General features: G+C 33.9%; 1 protein-coding gene across 2 annotated transcripts in view; it reads left to right on the top strand.

The window, feature by feature from the left end:
- The window catches only part of CCSER1 (coiled-coil serine rich protein 1), a 753,833-nt gene that overhangs the window by 453,239 nt on the left and 276,451 nt on the right, over window positions 1–24,143 (top strand). For both annotated transcript variants that reach the window (XM_059172757.1, XM_059172747.1), the window contains exon 6: window positions 20,157–20,364. In XM_059172757.1, coding sequence (XP_059028740.1) covers window positions 20,157–20,364 — 208 coding nt within the window. The remainder of the gene's footprint in view (window positions 1–20,156; window positions 20,365–24,143) is intronic.

The raw sequence follows: 24,143 nt of genomic DNA, 5'->3' as shown, positions 1-24,143 counted from the left end.
TAAATTGTTTCATTTTTCTCTTCACTATAATGGATGCTGATTGGTTTATATATTTCCTCTATAAGAGAATTAAGATGATTTTGACATGCTGTTAAAAAGAATTACACGGTCGCCAAACTATGGAAAGAACCAAGATGCCCTTCAACAGACGAACGGATAAGGAAGATGTGGTCCATATACACTATGGAGTATTATGGCTCCATCAGAAAGGACGAATACCCAACTTTTGTAGCAACATAGACAGGAGTGGAAGAGATTATGCTGAGTGAAATAAGTCAAGCAGAGAGAGTCAGTTATCATATGGTTTCACTTATTTGTGGAGTATAACAAATAACATGGAGGACAAGGGGTGTTAGAGAGGAGAAGGGAGTTGGAGTAAATTGGAAGGGGAGGTGAACCATGAGAGACTGTAGACTCTGAAAAACAATCTGAGGGGTTTGAAGTGGCGGGGGGGGTGGGAGGTTGGGGTAACAGGTGGTGGGTATTATAGAGGGCACGGATTGCATGGAGCACTGGGTGTGGTGAAAAAATAATGAATACTGTTTTTCTGAAAATAAATAAATTAATTTAAAGAAAAAGAATTATATGCTAGTTATATTTAAATACTAATGTGAAATTTTCCAGTCTGTCATATGATGACTATACCGGTGCTCCTTTTTCAGAAAAAAAGGGAAGGGACACATCAAAAAAGAGCAGTTCTTTCCCTCCTGACAGAGAAAGGAGAACATGTCCTGGGAAAAGAAAATAATCTATTTAAAAACAAGCCTCAAATTGCAATGGGGACACTTGACACAACTGTTTTATAACTTTTGCACATTGTATCAGTATATGGTATCTGATGCCTTACAGCATTCATGTATCCTGCAACTAGGATAGCTATTAGAGATCAGATATATCTATCTGTACACACACACACACACACACACACACACAGATATGTACCTAGGTAGCCAGTTTATGTAGCTATCTTAGAAATACTTTGTATAGGTGAACACTCAGAAAAAATTCACAAATAAAAGTAGGTGAGACTACTGAACCTAGGTAAAGGCAGTCCAATAGGACTTGTGCTTTAGTAACCACTGGCACAGAGTGAGTCATTGGTTTTAAAATACTCAATTTAGGAGCACCAGGGTGGCTCAGTGGGTTAAGCTGCTGCCTTTGGCTCAGGTCGTGGTCTCGGAGTCGTGGGATGGAGTCCTGGGATCGAGCCCTGCATTGGGCTCTCTGCTCAGCAGGGAGCCTGCTTCCTCCTCTCTCTCTGCCTGCCTCTCTGCCTGCTTGTGATCTCTCTCTGTCAAATAACTAAATAAAATCTTAAAAAAAAATACTTTTATTTTATTCCTATTTGAATCATATATGATTCATATTGACTCATGTGGTTTTGGTTGGAAAAAGTATTATTTACAGAAGAAAAGTCATATTTACACATACAGAGTATCAATTTGAATATATGATTTCAAGAAACACTAATCACAAAAGATTACAAGGAAACTGCCGTTCTGTCAGAGTCAAAAATTCTGCTGTTCTTCTGATGTCATGTCTAATGATTGGATCTTAAACATTTAGGAAGAGTATTTCCAAACAACTATTAAAAGCTACTTTATAGCCTGTGCTTATACATATCATATAGATAGATAGATTAATAAATGCAGTATGATACAAACAATTTAAGTGTTTTTGTTCTTTAGAACTAGCAAGTTGATAGTGAGGCTATTGATCTATTTCAGTTGCTAAAACAGATAAGTTTTATCCTATTTATTGTACCACTTGAATAATTTGCTTCTAAAAATGTAGGAATACCTAGATGTCAAGCCAGTAATTACTCTAAACAATACAACAGTAAACTCTGTCTGTCAAAATTATTGTGGGAGCCCCTGGGAAGCTTAATCATTTAAGTGTCCAACTCATGATTTTGGCTCAGGTCATGAGCTCAGGGTCCTGAGATCCAGCTCTTAGTCTCTCTACACTCAGCGGGAAGTCTGCTTGAGGATTTCTCTCTCTCCCTCAGACCCTCTCCCCGTTCTCTGTCTCTTTCAAATAAATAAATCTTTAAATAAATTATTTTAAACATTTTAGTTTTTGATTAAAAAAAGAGGTTGCCCTTTCTGCAGGCAAATATCATATTGATTAATATGAACTGGATAAAAGTAGCATGTATAGTAGAGATGATAGATTGAATTGTATTTCTGTGCAGCTGAAAAATTCTATCTCAAAGCAATGTCATCCATTAATATTTTTAACAAACAAAAACAGTCAATAATGATAAAGTTATTTTTAAAAAATGAAGATATGTCATCTTTCTTTAATGATTGCCCTATTTTGGTGACTAATGTTTTCTAGTTTCTTTCTTGTGACCTAAAGGAGCTGAGATGTAAATCAGGAGATTTCTTTTTTAGTACATGAGCCAGAGGTTGAAGGCAGAGTGCTTTATCCCTTTGATGCTTTAACATCCCTTCAAGATCAGTGGGATTTATTCAGATCTCAGTCGGTTGCAAAGAAAGAACAAAATGATCCTGGGAGTGGAAGATACTCATTCACCCATGCTTAGTCTGTCTGATGTTTTAAAACCAAAGACAGACATTTTCCAAAATATAAGTTCAGTTCTTATATCGTTTGCATATTTCACTTATGTGTATGTGCATAGGGATAGGGATATTTATATAATCCCACTTTTTATATATAAATACATAATGTGTATTTATTATATATGTATTAGATTAGATATATTCCTTCTTTACTTTCACTTTGTCAATTTTTCTATTATTTTCTTTTAGATAACAATTATAGTTACATATAGGCCAATGGCTGGTATTTCTATTGCTAGCTCAATAAAAATGCAATTTAAATTAATTGCATTTGACTTTTTTTTTGTTTGTTTATCTCCAGATAAGATTTTAGTTTATGGGAAAGTTTTTAGATGGAATATAGAAAAAAGGGGGGAGGGGCATACCAAATAGATCATGTAAAAAAAATGGTTGGAAACATATCCTAAAGTTCCTGTCGAGAATTAAATTGGGCAATATACTTGGAGAATAGGAGATAATCTATCATTTGAAAGACAAGGTAATCACAGAAAACAACCATTAATTTTTACCTTTCTAATGAATAAAAAGGGAAGATGAGTTAAGGTCAATTTATTGAAGTTAACAGTGCAAAGAAACTTAGGCCATGTAACAAAACTTAACAAAAGATTTATAATACCTGCAACTTCGTTTTAGGAAAATTCCACATTAAAACAAAACCTGTATAATTTCTAGCGCTAACCTCTAGCCACTTTATTTTTCTTGGGGAGAAAGGTCAAGAAACACTAGTCTTAGAACCACCAACGTATTTTTCCTTCTAAATGCAGGAGAAATTGGAAGAATATGTGACTCCTTATTTAGTGAGATTTGAGAAAACTAAAGCCACAAAATACCTGTATTAAGCAGACAGTATGCCTTAAACTTTTGTGTGTGCAGTTATTCCTTCTGAATAAGAAGTGATCTGTAAAAATGTTGTACCAGTCCTTTATCAGCTACCAACACATATGGTGGATTAATTACCTAAGAAGGGTCAGGGTGGTGAGGGCCAGGACAGAGCATCAGTGTGTTTGACAGAAGAGTTACAAAAAGAAAATGGCCTCTGACTTACAGCATCCCAGTAATGAATTCTAAATATCCAGGGAGCAGTAATCCTCTAAACCAAACCTTAAGATCACAAGAAGGGACCTGACAGGAATGCACCGAAGGGTGTGAGGGCGTTGGAGAAACTATATTACATTTTACAGTTTAGTCTTGGGCCTGATAAATGTAAAACACAGGGGTCTTCGATACAAGCCCCAGAAACCTTCTTTCACTTTCATTTAAGGAAAAAAAAGTATATTTATGTAATATGATATAATTATATATGCATAATTATATATGTATCATGTCATATATATATATATATATATATTTATACACACACACACACACACACACATATATATGATATATAGTACCTCAAAGAATTAAGGAAAAGCCAAACAGTACTCAAGAAGAATAGAAACCTGGTAATCTCAGGGAAGTCATATAACACGACAGCTATATAATTCCCAGGGGCCAGTGAAAAATGAAAATGCAAGTTTCCTTGTTCAAAAATTGCGGAGAATTTCAAGGTGGTACAGCAGACCATCAAACCAAGGGTAGGACCCTTCTAAGAGCCAGATGCTATGACTGGACAGGATGCAAGGCCATGAATCTGGCTTGAGGTTATGGGAATGAATAGATTAGCTCTTCAAGATTAGCTCTTCAAGACTCTACAGTTAGAGTAAGTCAGTTAAAATGGTTTTCTGTCCCTGTGCTGTGTTGCTCAAAATTCATATTTCTAGGAACTAGAGTTTGTAGGCCAAGTCTGAGTCACATTACCACATAGAACAAGGTGGAGGGGGTGCATACCTTGCAAAGCAATCCCATTCAGTCAGTGAGGAGAGGAGGGACTTTTGTAAAGGCATTATTATCAAAGAAAGGGGAAGAATTTCCTCCTGTTCAGGGAAAAAAAAAAAAAAAAAACCACAAACAGATGTTCACATAAGAAGAAAGAGGAAAAAGGGAATCAATTCTGAGACTATTATGAAGAGCTTCTAAGAGGTTGTCTCTAAGAACATGAATAGTTTATTTATAACACTTCTCTAGTAGCACCTCCCATGGGTCATACGCAGTCTGCTTTAAGTATTCTAAAATTGTTAACTTCAATGATTCTAAGAGTCTTTCTTTTAACAAAATTATTTTAGTTAAATTTCCCAATACCAATTACTATAATCTCCTACTCTTTCATAAAACTATTGAAGAATAGGGTTGAGAAAATATTTTAGATGAAAAAAGAAATTTTAAAAAATCATAAAAATCACTCTGAGGTAAGATTAGCTTACATTTTTCCAATCAGTACGTATATATGACTTTGAGAGTCTGGCTCAGTGAGTTCCTTGATTTTTTTTTCCAAGAAGCTGTCTATAGAAGGAACAGAGGGTTAGGATATGGACTGTGGAATCAGAATCTTTGGATCGAAAGACCAGTTTTGCTATTTGCATTCTGTCCCGTCTCTGTGCCTGAGATTCCTCCTCTATAAATTATTAATGCAATAATTGACTATTAAAATATATTTTTAAAAGATTTTATTTATTTGAGAGAGAGAAAGCGAGTGAGAGAGAGAGAGTGCATGAGAGGCTGTAGGGTCAGAGGAAGATGCCGACTCCCTACTGAGCAGGCTGCTGATGGGGGACTTAGTCATGGGACTCTCGGATTGTGACCCGAGCCGGAAGGCTCAACCAGCTGAGCCACCCAGGCATCCAGACTATTAAAACATCTTAAAAGGTGACATAATTTAAGGTATAATTTGGACTGATGATTAAGGAAAACAAATTTTATTCTTTTCAGGCATCAAAAAGTAATTAAAACAACCCAACCTTGTCATTTTGGGAAGATGTGTTTTAGAATGGAACTTCATTTCTTTCTGAGGAATTTGTTTTCCTGTTACCCTTTCTAAGTGGGTAATTTTTTCTGGAGAGGAAAGAGTAAAGTGGAGGTGTTCTTTTATCAGTGGTTTTTCAGTTGCATAAAGAAAAGGGCTGTGTATTTTCTTTTTCATCATCATCTCTGTTTCAAAAGCAATTGGACATTGATAACAATCTGTGTTTCTGCTGCTTGTGTAAAAGAGAAACCATCCTCTGCCACCAGCAACCACTGTTATCTGGTTTTAAATGTCAAGTACACTTCAGCATAGAGAGAAAGAATCTGAGATAACATTCAAAGAGGAATATATTGGAGCCAAAGATAGAGTCCGACAATCTAAGTGTCTGTGTCTTCAAGACAGGGGTTAGGAAAAGATTCATCAAGAGAAACCTAAAACATTTTGCAGCTTCTAACTTATCTAACCTTATGATTTATAGCCACATATCATGTTTATATGTATGATTGTAGTAGTAGTCTGTGCTGATGCTGTTCCTATGAATAATGGAAAGGTAATTCAGCTACTTTAAACCAAATCATTTAAATCACTTCAGAATGGCATTCTCACTTCATGTCATTCCTTTCAAGGTCTGGTCTCATATTCTTTTACTAGCCTCAAGGATTTTTTGTTTGTTCCTTGCAACAGATATTTGTACTTTGACAGTTCCGTGATGTGTAATTATGTATAAACCATGTTAATATGCATTTCATTTACACCAATAATCTGGCCTGTTATTGATATGAAGCCCAATGGTTTCTCTATTTCAGAGGGAAAAAATTTGGTAGACATCCTTTATCGTTTTTGCCCATCCATGGTTAAATTTATTGCTCCTTACCAAAAACTACGTTTTTAGAATCAGCACCATTTGTTGATGCTTCATGTTCCTTGTGTCTTTTTGCTAATCATACTGTTTACTATTATACATCTAGCATTGAGATTCGAAATTAATTCAGCACTTTTTTGGTGGCAGTTTTATAGGAAGCCATCCAGACATCTTCCTAGGAAAGTATTTATTATGATATTTTATATACCTACTTTCTTAGGACATTGACCACTCTTATGAGTAATTAATAAGTAGGTATTGAAAGAATGAATGAATGAATGTTCAACTTAGCTTAGAATATACAGGTTTAAGCCAAGTTAGAGGATTATTTGCCAGGATTTTTCAGTTACTATCATGTTAATGCTACACCAGGAATTCCTAAAGATTTAAACATACTGAATCATTAATTTTTTTAAAAAATAAAAGAATTGTGAATTTTTATTCTCCAAGTCCACATTTGAGTGTTCTGTTAGGAACAGTCTATTACAGTGTTGGGTTTGCAGGGCAAGTTATATTCTAAAAATTATCCACGTGTTAACCTGAAAATAAAAGACACAAGCCAATGTTTATTTAGGATCCCAATGTTTATTTGGATCAAAGAATTGTGATTTGGAGAGCAGGATTCAAGCTGAAACTCATAATGTCCTGCTTATAGGGTGAAATCAAGGGCTTTCCTGAGGAAAAAGGAAAGGGGACAGTTACATAATTTGAAGAAAAGAAACAAGTTTTTTGTGGGCATTACAAACTAAGCTACTCTGGGTTATGCATCGATTGACTACTAATTCTTATGATCAGGATATTCATTCTCCTACTGACTTCTCAAGCAGTCGCTTAAAACATTGCCATTTTACCCAGCCCAAAGGTTTTGGACCACTTCAAAGAAAAATGGGCAAGGCAGTTTCACTACAGTGACTACTCTGGCTCTGTTTTCAGATGGCCCAGTGGTGTCAATTTCTCACACAATACAACTGCTCTTCGCACCAGCCATCAACAGGTTGAACTGTAGACTTGTAGTCCAAATTGAAAGATTTCTGTAGGTTTGGTTAACTGAATTACAGCTCAGAGTGTGTTACTGATATCATAGCCAACTAATAAAATATCTTAAATGTCAATATAATTTAAGATTCAACTTGGAATGATATTTAAAGAAAATAAATTTAAAGAAAATAAACCTATTCTTGATTTTTCAGGTGCCTTCTAATTTATCTGAATCTTAACTTCAGGCAGAAAGTCATTACTCATTCCAGTATACTCATGATTTCAAAAGCCACTTAATATCTAGAATTACAGTTTGGGGGCAGCTTATTGGCTGGAGTGAAATTCTACCCTTCTTGTTTAGTAGGAAAGATTTTCAAGATAAGTGGGAAGCTACATAGTTTTCTATATTATTAAAACTGAGGTTATCCTCACTCCAACAACTGTTCCCCCCTACCCCTTTATTTAACACGAAAAAAAGTTCACACTGAGAACTCAGGAGCTAGATTTAAACCCAGAAACCGTAACAGTTCCCACCTCCACTTTCTCTTTGTGCATCCACTTGAGGTCTAGACTCATATTCCATCCTAGTTTTCTTTATTAGTAGTGGTACTTCCTTCACTGTTACTGTTTTTATTCTACTTGATGTTAATCTCTCCTGTCTCTGTCTAACCCCTAATCCACTGGCCCAGAATATTTTTACAACCTTGAACAGTTTTGCCTTGGGAAGGTTCCAAAGATAAATATGAAAAGTACTTCATGGGAAATTGTGATGCGTAAACCTATTGCTGAAGGTTAATAATGTAGAATTCTTAATACATGTGTTTAGTTCATGTAAGATGAACATGTACTAAGTAATTCATTCAGCAAATACTGGTTAATTAACAATGCCTATTGAGAGACTGTTTGAAGCAAGGCATTTGGAAATACAGTGATCACTAAAAGAGGGTCTCCGCCTTCTTTAGTGTTACTAGCGAAGAGGCAACTCTAGAGCCTGAAGTAGGAGGAAGGATTGAAGATGGCTTTCTAGGAGAGGGGTGGGCCTAATACAGTTTTAAAAGAGAAATTTATATTAGCCTTGCTATATCAAATGTCACATATATACCGGGAAAAATTATGGACAGTGAACATAAGAAGGTATGTTTAATCTGTTCTGCTATTGTGCTTCATGTTTTGTCTTGCAAAGTCTAAATGGGTGACACAGCAAAATGAGATTATGAAACAGAGGGCTAGAGATTTAGCGCTGGAATTAATGTATTTAAAAGTAACCCACATCATTTCTGGGTATGTGTGAGTGGGTCTGTCAAGATATTTGAGAATACTTGATTTTGTATCATATAGGAAATCTTATTTTTCTAGTTGAAATTGGGTATAGATCATCATAATGCCTTTTGTTACCTCAAGAATGGAATATGGAGAATTTAGCTGATAAGATTAATGTAGGCTTTTATTAATCTTTCTCAAATTGATAACATTCTATGGCTCTGAAATTTACTCAAAGTCATTATCTCTTACTCTTTTAGCTTTGAAAGTATTGAAAGTTTTATAGTTTCCTAACCAGTATGTATTATGTCAATAATTTTAGGTATTGCCTTTATGCCAAGCTACAGAGCAAGAATTGATTTTCTGTTTGAGAACATGACTTCCTAGATTATATTTTCACGACTGTCACTTATCACACTGAGATTGCCAGATCTCTAATATTTTTGAAAGGTGAAGGGCATAGAGCAATCTTTGAAAACTAGATAGTTGCCTGTAAGTTGTATAACTTTTAACATATCATTAATGTTAGATATTCAATAAAAGCTTACTTAGAGACAACTTTTTAGCCTATGTTAATACATTGTAGACAATCCCAGCTGCTTATATTTATAAAATACTTCATTTTATAAAGGTTGCTTAGGTATCTAGAGATAAATTAGAGGCATTTTCTAATTTTGTTTTTAAGAAGTTCTTATATAACATAAATTTTCAAAAGCGAATATATTGTAACATATTTTTAAAAATTTCCTTTAAACTATATTTAAAAAAGAATTACATGCTCTCCTAAAATGGTCGAGGATGGAGAATTTTAAAATACAAGCTCTTAAAACAATAACAGTATGTTCTAACTATTTTCCGTGATAATGAAATAGGATGCATTTTATGGTGCTGGTTTGGTTCCAAAAGATTAATCAGATCCTTTCATGATATGGATCTGAAACAAGACATTGTATTTTTGTGGCTTATTGTCCTGATATTGAAGGAAATAGGGCAGGCAACAAATAGCATTGGAAATTAAATTATTATCAATAATGTGATTTCAATGTCTAAAAATAATACTCATCTTATTGATACTACCACACTAAAAATATGACTCTTATTGTTGAAAAGAAGTTTATTTTATTTTATTTTATTTTTTTATTTTTTATTTATTTATTTATTTTTAAAGATTTTATTTATTTATTTGACAGAGAGAGATCACAAGTAGGCAGAGAGGCAGGCAGAGAGAGAGGAGGAAGCAGGCTCCCTGCTGAGCAGAGAGCCCAACGAGGGACTCGATCCCATGACCCTGGGATCATGACCTGAGCCGAAGGCAGTGGCTTAACCCACTGAGCCACCCAGGCGCCCTATTTTATTTTTTTAAAGATTTTATTTATTTATTTATTTGACAGCAAGAGATCACAAGTAGGCAGAGTGGCAGGCAGAGAGAAAGAGGAGGAAGCAGGCTCCCCACCGAGCAGAGAGCCAGATGCCGGACACGATCCCAGGACCCTGAGATCATGACCTGAGCTGAAGGCAGCGGCTCAACCCACTGAGCCACCCAGGTGCCCCGAAAAGAAGTTTATTTTAAAAAAGAAGTTCACAATAGGCAAGTCTCTACTTAACTCTACATGCATTAATTCAAATTTTTTCAATAGTGTGAAATGCTTTTTAAGGAGGATCTTAAATCACACGTAAAAACAGAAGTAAAGAATGAAAGGGAGAAATGTGAATGACATCAATGGCATGAGGGAAAAGTACTAAACATAGATGATCAAGTCAGACTTTTCTGTGTAAACATGAACTTTCACACTTTGTATGAGCAGGTTCGCACTCATGAAACATTTACTATCTCTAAAATTTTGGAGAAGGAAATGAAAACTCTTCTATGGAAGTAGAGTTTTTACTATTTAATATCATTCCCTAAGACTGTAACTTAATATTTTACTATTCCAGCAGACAACTTAGAAGGGATAAATGTAGGCATATCTGAAATTTTAATACTATTAAAAGATGATGCAGGGGCACCTGGGTGGCTCAGTGGGTTAAAGCCTCTTCCTTCGGCTCAGGTCATGATCCCAGGGTCCTGGGATCAAACCCCACATTGGGCTCTCTGCTCAGCGGGGAACCTGCTTCCTCCTCTCTCTCTGCCTGCCTCTCTGACTACTTGTAATCTCTATCAAATAAATAAATAAAATCTTAAAAAAAAAAAAAAAGATGATGCAGTATGAAGAAAAGAGCACTGGACTAGAAATCAGGAGACCCGAGTTCTCCACCTTCCAGTGTGTGGCACTTAGAAACTTACTTCAAAAAAAAAAAAAAAAAAAAAAAAGAAAGAAAGAAAATTACTTCAGGCTTGAACTTCTTTTTTAAATGTGAATGTTAAACTAGATGTCCTATAATGCTTTTTCTAGTATTGATGTAATTATTTATTTCTATGAATATTACATATAATTGTACAATAAAGGTTGGTGGATACATTAATGAATGAGAAAGGTAAGTATTGTTTCTACTTCCTTGGAACATGTGAGCCCCAACTATAGTTATTAAACAGAAACTTACACAAGTGATTATGTAATCTCACTGTTATTTCTAGGTTTAATGTTCTTAGGAATCTATTCTTTAATAGTTTAACTAGTTAGAATGATTTCAGTTTCAAGTAAAAGAAAAACCTAACTCCAGTTTCATTAAATAGTCAAAAAACATGTTACCCTGTCCAACAAGAAATTTACGGTCTTCAGTGTTGGTTGATTCGAAGAAACAATGACATTATCAGGGAGCCAGCTCTACCCCCATTTTTTTCTCTTCAGTTTTTTCACAGTTGAGTCTCTTCCTATGCAGAATCCACCAGTAGTTTTAAAAAGTACATCAAGTCAAAATAATATCCAAAGGAAGGATGGCTGTATTTTCCTGTGTCTCTTTTTACTAGAGAGGAAGCACCCCACCAGTCTTTCTGTCATTTCTTGAAGCCATAATAGAGCCAGCATTTAAATAAGTTGGGGAGGTTTTTTTTTTTTTTTTTCTTGTTTCTAATTTAAAGAAGGAAGGAGGTGTGAATGAATAGTGGGCAGACAACCTACAATGTCTGCCATATGTATATATGAATATTTAGAATATATATAAAATACATAAAATATTTTTTTTCCTTTCAGAAACTGCATCAGTTGATTCTAGAATTTCATTTTCGTTCTTTTTTTATAGCTTCCATTTCCCTGATGAGATCAACCATGTATTTATTTGTTATGTCAACTTCTTCTTTAAAGGCTTTGAACATTGATATGATCATAGCTGCTTAAAATCCATGTCTGATAATAGCAACACAAGGGTCATCTCATAATGTCTGTGAATTGTTTTTGTCTCCCGTTTTTCTTCATTGCATGTCTATTCATTTGAATATTTGCCAGACATCATGGATTACTTATTTCTGAGGATTTGTATTTTATGATCTTCCTTTAAAGAAAGAAGAGTATTCTAGCTGGGAGTTATTTTTAAAGTAGATCAGATTGATATTTGCACTTCTTCTTCTTCTTCTTCTTCTTCTTTTTTTTTTTTTTTTTTAAGTTTAGAATTCTCTTGTCTCCCAGTACTGTAAGACTTCTTTGTTACTGGCAGATATTCCCCTAAATCTGCACCAGCATCAAAACTGCAGCTTCTGTTTTTGCAGACGGCATCCAAGTTCAACCTTCTAAAACCACTACAGTGGTAACTCATATAACTATTGCTGTTTTAATTTTGCCCTTTTGGCATCTGGAAAATTTTCTGTTTTTCCCTCCTGCACTGTAATATGTTTAAAAATAAATGCGCTCATAATTGATACAGTATCTCTTCGTATTTGACACAGAGGTGGAGTGTAGTTCAGCTCAATCCACTGTGTTCTCCTAGGTCTCTTCAAGTTAATGTTTTAACTGCATTGTGATTAAGTGCTACAAAAGAAGGCTTAGCATAGAGATGAGGAACTTGTGTACATTTGGAGAGATGCCAAGGTGGTTTCCTTAAGAACTGTTATATGTTAAGGAGAGATCTCAAGGTAAAAGGATAAGTAACACTTTTTCATGCAGATAGAAAAACAGATACAAAGTTTCTGAGGCAGGATGAAGTCTGGCACATTTCAGAGCCCAAATGTGTAATTGGGCTTGAAATTACATTATTTCAAGTGTAATTGAAGCTTGAAAAACAAGGAGACAAGTTGTTATAAAATAGGGTATGGTGAGGCAGACAGTTGCTACATTATGGACGACCTTGCTGGTTATGTTAAGATATGTGTATTTTAGCTTGCCTTTCTCTATATCTTGCTTTTTTTCTACCCATCACTTGAGGTAGTAGTGAAGTCCTTCTCAAATGTAAATTTACATCTGAATGTTAAGTGTTAAAAAGTTATTATAACCACTCTACTATTACTACTGTGGAGGGATGGATGCTGGTTCTATCACTTCCAGTAATACAGCTAAATATCCAAACATAAGACAATTTGACATACAAGGTTTTTTTCCCCCTGAAAATGACACTTTCAGATCAACAATATATTTTGAAAGGAAATTTGAGAAGAATGGCTTATTTATCAGCAATAGCCTTTTTGTAGTTAGTTTCTCAAACAGTTTTTAGTTCTGGAAAGCCAATCTGTTAATGTAGATTTGTATCTTTGTGCCTGTCTTAGAATTATTCAAGCTGAAATTTATTTCCCCATTAATAACCCAACCATTTTTTAAATGCGAATTAAATAAAAATCAGTTTCCAAAGTTATATTTTTATAAAGTATTATTTTCTGTAGATCTACTTAATGAAGATTTCGAAGGCAGATGTATACATATGCTTATTTATTATGGTGAGCAAATAGAGATCACTTTTATTTTCCATTCCTTGGAAATCGGCTACGGAAATCATAGCCACATTATAGAGTGTAAATCATTGAGATCCCTTATGACCATAGACATTTGCTATAATGAAGGGTGTCAGTGCACTAAATAAGGAATAGCTCCTATGACAGCTAAGAGCATCAATTCTTTGCAAATGACATGATCTTGTTTTTTTTTTTTAAAGATTTTATTTATTTATTTGACAGAGAGAAAGATCACAAGTAGGCGGAGTCAGGCAGAGAGAGAGAGAGAGAGAAGCAGGCTCCCGCTGAGCAAAGAGCCCGATGCGGGGCTCGATCCCAGGACACTGAGATCATGACCTGAGCCAAAGGCAGCGGCTTAATCCACTGAGCCACCCAGGCGCCCCTGATCTTGTATTTTGTTAGTCATTTGGACATTATATTGGGAAGTTTCCAAATGATGTGGGTGGAAGTAAAATTTCTCACCATCAAACTGCTAGTGCTCCTTATAACTAAATGAGAAAAAAAAAAATCATGAAAATAATCTTTTATTTTCTCTCCCTAGTGAAGAAAACTCCTTTAATCACACTTAAGTTTATGTCAAGATAAATATTTTCTTATTAAACTTGTCTATCATAGTGAAAATAGAATTGCAACAGAACTTTTGAACTAGCTTGATAGAAAATTCCTTTCACACAAAGAATTCCAGTGACAAAAGTACAAAGTGAATTTCTATAGTAGTTTTAGTTAGATGTTTAAAGTGCCAGTTCAAACTCAAGTTTCTACAGTTGAAACTTTCAAGAATACATTTAATGGAACATTTATGACCTGTGCCGTTAATCTTACTCAAAACCTTCATTTTTGTGGTATTTACAAGACTGAGAAAGGCCTATAAGTTTCAACTTTATCTAAATGTTGGTAATTTTTTAAATAAACTTTTTATTTTGAGATGACTATAGATTTGGTGCAGTTGTAAGAAATCAGATTGATTCCATGTTCTCTTTATCTGACTAGCTTAATTTTCATTCCTGTGCTGACAAAATGATTTGATTTCTCTCTCTCTCTTTTCCTCTCTTTTTTTATTTATTTTGTCTGGAACACAGAGTCTAGTCCTTTCTTATTGAGGTGAATTTTTTAAAATTAATTAATTCACTAATTAATTATTGAAATATAGTTGGCACACAATATTACATTAGTTTCAGGTGTACAACAGTGATTTGACAACTCTATGCATTATGCTATGCTCACCTTCTGTCACCCTACAGTGCTATCACAGTACTACTGACCATATCCCTAATGCAGTATATTTCATCCCCATCACTCATTATTCATTCCATGACTGTACCTTCCATTCCCCTTCACCCATTTTGCCCATTCCTCCATCATCCCCCTACTCTGGCAGCTACCAGTTCTCTATATTTAAGTATTTATTTCTGCTATTTATGTTTTTTGGTTTTCTGTTTGATTTTTTTTTAATTCCACATGTAAGTGAAATCACATGATATTTATCTTGCTCCTTCTGACTTCTTTCACTTAGCATAATAACCTCTAGGTCCATCCATTTTGTCACAAATAACAAGATTTCATTCTCTTTTATTCCTGGGTAATATTCCATTATATACAAATGCTACATCTTCTTTATCCATTTATCTATTGATAGACACTTAGATTGCTTCCATGTCTTGGCTATTGTAAATAGTGCTGTAATAAACATAACAGTACAAATGCCTTTTTGAATTAGTGTTTTTGTTTTATTTGGATAAATACCCAGTAGTGGAATTACTGCGTCTGTGCTATTTCTATTTCTGATATTTTGAAGAACCACCATACTATTATCTACAGTGGCTACACTAATTTACATTCTTTACAGCAGTATATAAGCACTCCTTTATCTCTACATCTTGCCAACACTTGTTATTTTTTTGTCTTTTTGCTTTTAGCCATTATGATAGGTGTAAGGTAACATCTTTTGATTTGCATTTCCCTGATGATGTGTGATATTGGGTATTTTTTCATGTGTCTGTCATCTGTATGTATTTTTGAGAAAAATGTTTATTTAGGCCCTTTGCCCATTTTTTAATTGAATTTTTTTGGGGGGGTTGAATTTTATAAGTTCATTATGTATTTTGGATATTAATTCCTTATTAGATAGGATATATCTTATTGGATGTATCATTTGCAATCCAGTCTCCTGTTCAGTAGGTTGCCTTTAATTTTGTTGATGGCTTCCTTTGCTGTAGAAAATCTAAGTGTTAAATTTTAATTTATAAAGATGAACAACATTCATGAGCAACAAGGCATGTGTAAAAATTACTGAGTTCTACTGAAGATTCATGAAGTTGAGAGAGAAGGTGAACTGTAAATAAATGTGTTTGGTGGATATTACTATGTTGTTGTTGTTTGTTTATACTAGTTACAGTGATTAATGAACTGCTTTATCAGGCCTCAGTTTCCACCCCCAACCTCTGCTGGGTTTTTTTGGCCAAGTTAAGGGACTGTCTAACTTTTTTGATACAATGCCCATTTGTTCACTTTTCTGAAACTATAATAATTCAGAGCATTGACAGACAGAGAATATGTCCCAAAGTGCATAGATTATATTGTCTAGTGATCCCTACTAATGCGGGAACAGGGGAGTACCTGAACCTAGCTTTCTCCTCATGGCCTTATGAGTGGCCTGTGAGAGGGGAAACTGTGGCTTCAAAGTAGAGCTTTTTCTCTCTCTCTCTCTCTTTTTTTTTTTTGGTCAACTACAGGGATTTTTTTTTTTTTTTAAGTTGAATTTACCCAGAGACACTTGGGTATTTTTGGCCCAATGAAAGTCTATTGTTAAAAAGATTGATATTTAAAATATTTAAAAGTTGTAAGCTTCAGGGACTTACCAGTCAGAAATATAATGGTCACATATATACAACAGGATGGCTGTGCTAACCTACGCATCTGAGTAGTAGTCCTTTTTTTTTTTTTAATTTTTTTAAAGATTTTATTTATTTATTTGACACAGAGAGATCACAAGTAGGCAGAGAGGCAGGCAGAGAGAGAGAGGAGGAAGCAGGCTCCCTGCTGAGCAGAGAGCCCGATGCGGGACTCGATCCCAGGACCCTGAGATCATGACCTGAGCCGAAGGCAGCGGCTTAACCCACTGAGCCACCCAGGCGCCCAGTAGTAGTCCTTTTTAATGGCCCACTTCACTAAGTACCTCAACCTAATTAAGAATGATTTTGATTACAGTGGTCTTGCAGCTATTTTTCACATACAAATAAAATGTTTTGAGGTAAAAATATTTGTTTTTCATGTGCAAAAGAATGTTACAGTTGACCCTTACACAACCCAGGAGTTGCAGACACTGACGCCCTGCACAGTCAAGAATCTGTATATTAAAAAAAAAAAAAAAAAAAAAAAAAAAATCTGTGTATAATTTTTGATTCCCCCTCAAAATTAACTACCAATTGCCTAAGATTGAATGGAAACATTACCAGTAACAGTCAATTAATATATACTTTGTATGTTATGTATATTACATACTGTAGTCTTACAATAAAGTAAGCTGGGGAACAGAAAATGTTATGAAGAAAATCACAGGAGATAAAACATTTATATATTGCACTGTAATTATTGAAAACCGTCCACACATAAGTGGATCCACAGAGTTCGAATCTATGGTGTGCAGGGTTCAACTGTAACTAATATATTTTTTGGTATCACTCATTAAAAGTTAATAGCTGTGGTGAGCTTCTTGAGGTTAGTGAATGTTTCCTCTTAAGCTTGGCAACTTCAGCCACCATTTCTCTGCTGGATACAATATGGATATTTTCTGTAATTGTGAAAAACATGACATCATTCTCCCTTGTTGGAATTAAGAAGTACATTCAGTTTTTTGAATTATAAAACAAATGGTTGATTTATATTTCAAGCATTTCTGTATATAGTCCATTCTTAACTATCTGAAAATGACAGGGCTTCTTATATTTGTAAATGTTAAGCTATAATCCACAGAACTTCAGTAAACTCCTGAAATTGGTCATAGAACTTTACACCTTTATGGTTTCTGAAACGTTTGTCAGTCTTCAGTGATGTTTAGATTTGCGATTGGACAAACAGGTCCAAAGAAGTAGCAATCTAACTAAAAGGAATTAGGAAAACGTTAGCTTAATTACTTTATTGTAAGAGTGCTAGGAAATTTTGAACTGTGGGTAGCAGACCTGCAATGCATAGCAATTTACCTTGCATAAAAATTTATGTATACAAATGAGAGGTATAGTACATTGACTATTAAAATGTTTTATTCATTCACTCATTATTATATTCATTTTTTCAATTTCGATTGTGTAATTTACCAAGTCAACCTTTTATGAGCCAGACACCAGGGTAGTTCACAACTAAAACCTGATAAATCTTTGAAAGTTCTATCTTAAACTATTACATATACTGTGAAATTTAATTTTTATATTCCATTTTATTCTTAATCAGTCTTGGAGAAAATAGGACAGAAGACACTAAATATAATGGAAACCCTTTTGAATGATTGCATAGTTCACAAGTTGTGCATAATTAAGATGAATGTCATATTACATAAAACACATTGTAAAAGTGAAAATATAAATGATTCTTTGTGTAATTGAAGGGTGTTTCATTTGTTTTTATCTTTTTGGCTTTTTGTTTTTAGTTTCTGGCTTATTTGCTTTTTTTCACATGACATACAGACTCATGTCGTTGCTTTGAGCTTGCCTTGTCTGTGTTCAAATCTCAACTCTGTCCCTTCTTTGCTATATGACCATCTGCATGTTACTTAACCTCTCCATGTTAAACTTCCTCAACTATGAAATGGGGATAATACTACCTAAAAGAGTTGTATTAACTAGTTTAACATGCAAAAGTCCTTATAAGACCACCTGAGATGAATTAAGCGTTATTATATATAGGCTCATTATGTGTTTAGTAGGAAAACAAAAGCCTTACAAGAGTGTCTAGATTGATCCATCCCAAGTCTACTTCTTACTAGCTTTTTAACTCTGAGATAAGTTACTTATCTGGGCCTCAGTTTCCTCATGTAAGATTAAGATATTTATTACATCTACCTCTTGGACTTGCAGAGTTTCAATGAATTATATGCATGGAATGATTAACACAGTATTTGGCCTATAAGTAAGCCCTCAAAAATTTTTAGCTGTTACTATTTTTTAAAATATTGATTCATTCATTTTAGAGAGAGGGCGAGCATGAGTGAGTGTGGAGGGAGAGGAAGAAAAGAAGTGGACTTCAAGCTGAGCATGGAGCCCAATGCAGGGCTCAGTCTCCTGCCCTAAAATCGTGACCTGAGCCAAAACCAAGAGTCGGTGGCTTAATCGACTGTGCCACCCAAGCATCCCTATTACTATTTAGTATTTTATTATAAATACAAAATGAAGACAGTAATTACTATCTTACCATTTCAAACAACAGTTGTGATCAATGAATGTATCTGTGAAGATCAAGTGAACAATTTAGTGTAATCCAGAAGTGTGTTTTACTTACTAATTATCTGATACTTTAAAAATTAATTGTACTGTGGTGGGGGCATCTGGGTGACTCAGTTGGTTAAGTATCAGACTTGCAATTTTGGTCATGCCATGATTTCATGGTCCGGATATCTAGTTCAGACTCAGGCTCTGCACAGAGTCTGCAAGGGATTCTCTGCCCCTCTACCCATGCCCCACCATTCACACATTCGCTCTCTCTCTTTCTCTCAAATAAATAAATAAAATATTTAAAAAGCTAATCTACTATTATGAATAATCAGAATTGAATAAAAATAACTGAGGGTATATTTCTTACTGGTATCTTTTCCTAGTCTTGGTGGCAAGCTAGAAGGCTACTCTATTTTTTTTTTCAATTTAAATTGCTAAGTGACCTTGGCATATAATTCAGTAAATATTATACATAAAAGCTATTCAAATTGAGCACAAGTCCTAAACCATTTTTTCCATAAATAGCCTGAGCTATGCTATCATTTAATTGTCTTCATTGTATAGGCCCCTTGGCTTTAAGAAATGGAAACAAATTCAGAAAAACTCAATGAAAAAGACTATTTCCATAAGCTCCTCTTTTGCACTATTTTTAGATTCCTGATCTGCACATTTGGAAAATTTTTGACCTTAGTATCTTTACTTTTACATATAATATCAATATAAGCCATGTTAGAGGATTTCCAAAATGCAATTATTTTCAAATAATTGTTGATTATCAACTAGAATAGGGTAAATATATGGGTATTTTTTCCACACATTACTCTGCTAAAAATTTAATGACTGTTTGATAAACAGACTAATTACATATAAAGTTATGCATCTTCCACTTATTTTACTATTTTCACAGAAAATCTTATGAATACAAGTCTTTCTTAATTCCAAAAATGGCTATTGATTGCTTTAGTAATTTAACATAATTAACAAAATTATTTTATCTTAATTTTTGGTTTCTTAATCTTATATTTCCAATTAATTTTTAAACATCTTTAGAAAAGATACGAAATTTCTCTTTTGGTGATTTCTGTTGACTTTCAGCATTTTAAAAAGAATTAATTTAAGAAAGTATAAACATACTGTTATCATGTATAAAGGAAATCCTCAAAAGGGAAGAAAATCACATTCTAAAGTAGTGATTATCATTGAATCTTACTACTAAAAAAATGCAATTGACTTATTTCATAATTTTGACAAAAGGGTCTCAGAATTTTCAGACTTGTAAGAGGAAATGCCAGTCACAAGGAATTTTTTCTAGCTCACTCCTGACATTGATCAACAGTTTGGAAAATAGTTCTCTAAATATGCTACATTGTGATTTTTTTTTTCTTGTTAGGAATCTTTCCCTGAAATTAACAAAAGACATTGATCAGGAAGTCAGGTGCTCCCATATCAGCCGAATGCCCAGCAGTCCATCTGCAGACTGGCCCCTGCAAGGTGTGGAAGAAAATGGAGGCCTGGATTCTTTGCCCTTCAGACTGATGTTACAGGACTGCACAGCCGTCAAGACGTTATTATTGAAGATGAAGAGAGTCCTTCAAGAGGTAATGGTTTACTCTAAGATTAATGTCTTTCAGTGCTGGTAGACAGTGGAGTCCACAGACTGGTTAGTCCCTCCTCTGTTAATAATTAACTGCATGGCACTGGGCAGGGGCCAGGTATCCTCTTGCATCTTAGATTTTCTTATTTGTCAAATGAAAGATGTGGAGCTCCAGTTTATAAGGTACTCTTCAGCTCTAAAATTCTAAGATTCTGTGAAGGAATTGAAAAAGAATAAATTGACACCAAATCTGGGCAAAGTTGGTTAAAGAGAAATGGGCATCAGATTTTAACCTATGTTTGTTTAGATGTTGTTACAAAGCTATTGAAAGACCTATTAAATGGACTTCCTTTTTTTTTTTTTTTTTTAAAGAGAGTGAGTTGGAGGAGGGGCACAGGAATAGGCAGAGAGAGCATCCTAAGCAGTCAACACACCTAGCGCCAGGCCCAGTCCCATGACCCTGAGATTATGACCTGAACCAAAAATCAAGATTCCGATTCTCAGCTGACTGAGCCACCCAGGTCCCCTAAATGGATTTCATTTTAATGATATTGATCCTTTATTTATATGATACCATAAAAGTAGTGTTAATCATTTTTGTCCCAGTTAGCAATCAGTCTAGTGAGATCTAATCTGAGTGAGTGACTGATTTGCCTACTGAATACAGTTGCCCTCCTGCAGTCTGTGCTCAGATAATGAGTTAGTTAGGAGAATGCATAGTGGATTATTTCCTCTTTATGCCAAGTAATCAGCCATTCTTCAGGATTTAAGTATGCTGTGGGTTTATTTTTATATTTACAACTGTATTCTTTGGAGATTTCTATAAGCAGTGTACATATTAATGTTATTTCAGACATATAAAATGAGAGGTCAGAAATTTTAAATGACTTCCCTCTACTAGTTGTATGAATTCAAGACAACAGCCTGGGTTTTCTGATTCCAAAGTTAGTGACTTTTTACTGTATCCCACTATTGTTCAATTGATTTGTAGTAATTGATAGGAGATGATAATAAATAATGTGAGAAAAGAAAAATATAAATATTTAGAATGAGTAGTATTATGGTTCCCTTACAAAGATGATCTCTAATAATTTGTTTTTCTAATACTTCAGTGATGATAATAATAATAATAATGCTAGCAGCTACCACTAGAGGCCAGAATGGAATTAGGAAGAGAGAAGGGAATTTAAGAGAATACATACCATAGACTATTGGGAGCATTCAGTCATGTGTTCTTATCAGCTGTTAATGTAAAAACTGGAAGAGATATCTGCATTCTATACCAGTTATATTGCTGTGGTGGTTTTAGGTCTAGAATCTAAATAGTGGTATCCAGGAGTAGTGCTTTTATATTTGATCACTCTTAGAATTTCAGGAATTTTATGAACTGTCAGTTATAAAACTAACATAGTCTTTATATAGTTTGACATAAAAACTAAATTATATACACTTATAATGAAACACATTATATTTTTAGAAGGGTAATCAATATACTCAAAACCCATTGTTTCCTATTTTTTTACTATATTCTGCTATTAACTATTTACATCTATTGGATCTATATATGGAAATATCATAGAACGGCTGCTGTGTAAATTTTCCAATTTTAGATACATATATGTCATTTTGGTAGCTTAAAATCAGCCACACAGGAGTTTTATGCCATAGGAATTGACAAAAACTACAAATTAGGGCTTTAATTTTTGGTAAGCCTGTTAAATATTTAAGACTGCACTATATTTATGACTGGTTTCTATACTGAAATGTAAGTGTTCTGCTGCACTTGTCAATTCTCCCTGACTTTTGGCTTAACATGCAGACCAAATCTCTTTGAACAAAGCAAGCTTAATAACAACTGTTATATTGAAAGATACTAATCTCAATGTCTGTAGTGTTCAACTGTTCAGCTTGAGCCGTTCCCTTGGTCTGAGTTTTAATTAAAAAATCAACAAGTAAAAGGGAAGTAGGAAGAACTGACAGGAAGTGTCAAAGACTTTCTCAGGGTAATTTAAAAAATATTTAATATTTAAATATTTAATATTTTAAAAATATTCAGTGATATTCACTATGGAGTCAGTGTCCTGAATATATTGAGATTGTTTTTATACTTCCATCTGTTTTTATTCATTAAAGAATATTTGAAGAAACTGAAGAGAATTGATTTTTAAAGCTGATGTATAAGGAGTAATTATTATTGTTTGCTAAGCCCATCCAGAGAGTGTGTGGGGGGGTCTTATTCTTTATTGTCAACAAGAAAAGCAATATTATGATATGATTAGCATAGACAACTCTTCTAGTCTTTATAATAGATGCCTTTAAAGAAAGTTGTTTATTTAAATATTCTTGGGGCGCCTGGCTGGCTCAGTTAGTGGAGTATGCAACTCTTGATCTCAGGGTTGGGATTTGAGCTCCATGTTAAATGTAGACATTACTTAAATAAATAAACTTTTAAAAATGTTCTCTAAGCCAGGAATTTTCAAACAGCAATTTACTTCTCAGTTACTTTTTTTATGTTGCATGGCAGTCCCACTTTTATACGCAGATTATTTTTTAACCTTAAGAAAGACCCAGTTTTTTGGATTTGATTATTTATTTGATTTTTAAAATGAAAAGGGATTAATGAGTTTAATATATCATGTTAAAAAATGCTCCTACTTAAGATTTTTCCCAGTGGTGTTCTGTTGTATTAAATTTTAATTTTGAAGTGGGTTAAATGTGGATAATTTGAGTGGAATCTCATACTTTTAATTTTGTTCTCCCTTTTTGAAGATTATTTGCTATTATTAAAATGCACATGCATATTTCCAACAGCTCTGAAAACGTTAACTCTTTTATTTGGAAAAAAAAAAAAAAAAGACCGACTTTGGGCCCTTAGAAATTCTATTGTCACTTTATTCTTCAGCATTAGTGATAAAAGTCACTGTAGCAAGGGGAAAACGATGTCATTTTATTTCTTCCTTTTTTGTTATTTTTTCCACATAATTCTATTAATAGTATAAGAAGAGAATGTTTAATGTCTACAGAGAAAGTTTCTGTTCTCTTTCCTTTTAGTTTGTTCTGTTCTCTTTTGTCACTCTCTCATGAAGTTTGTTCATACTGTAGTAACTAGCTGAGAAGACTACTCGGAAGAGATTTGAGGTAAAATGAGTAGTACAGTTTCTAGAAAGATAACAGCTAATAAGAACATTTATCTAAGGTTGTTTGTAATCCCCCACTACTATCCATGCCTTTTTAGTTTATATTTAACAAACAAGAACTGGGAATGTACCTAGCAAATTTCCTGAATTATAAGGCATTAAAAAAAAAAAAAAGAAGAAAGAAAGGAAAAAAGTTAGATAAATAACAAAAAAATAATAGTTAATGTTGTGAGATGAGTCTCTTCTCATAATATAGCTAGATTAGTGAAGGTCAGAATACCATTTATTTAAGAATCAATATAATTTACAAAGCCATAAATATTAAGGTTTGTAATTGCTGGTAGAGTTCTTACCTATTTTCCTTTTTCTTGTCACAACAACCTAATAGTTCAAACTATTGAATTTTATTATCTCCAAAAATAATAATGGAAAATTTTCAAAGGTATTTTTCTATTTTTTAAATTTTAAATATAAGTCACATATTTATATAGAGAACTTCACTATTCATCATTATTCAATGGGCATTTAAGAGTTTTTTTTTTAAAAACATATTTCAGTAAAATGATTTCAGTGATTTTATAACTGACATTTTTTCTTTCTTTCTTTTTTTTAATAATATTTATTTATTTGAAAGACAGAGATCACA

Source organism: Mustela lutreola, chromosome 1 (assembly GCF_030435805.1).
Source record: "Mustela lutreola isolate mMusLut2 chromosome 1, mMusLut2.pri, whole genome shotgun sequence".
NCBI lineage: Eukaryota > Metazoa > Chordata > Mammalia > Carnivora > Mustelidae > Mustela > Mustela lutreola.
This window is presented reverse-complemented; position numbering and strand designations above follow the sequence as displayed.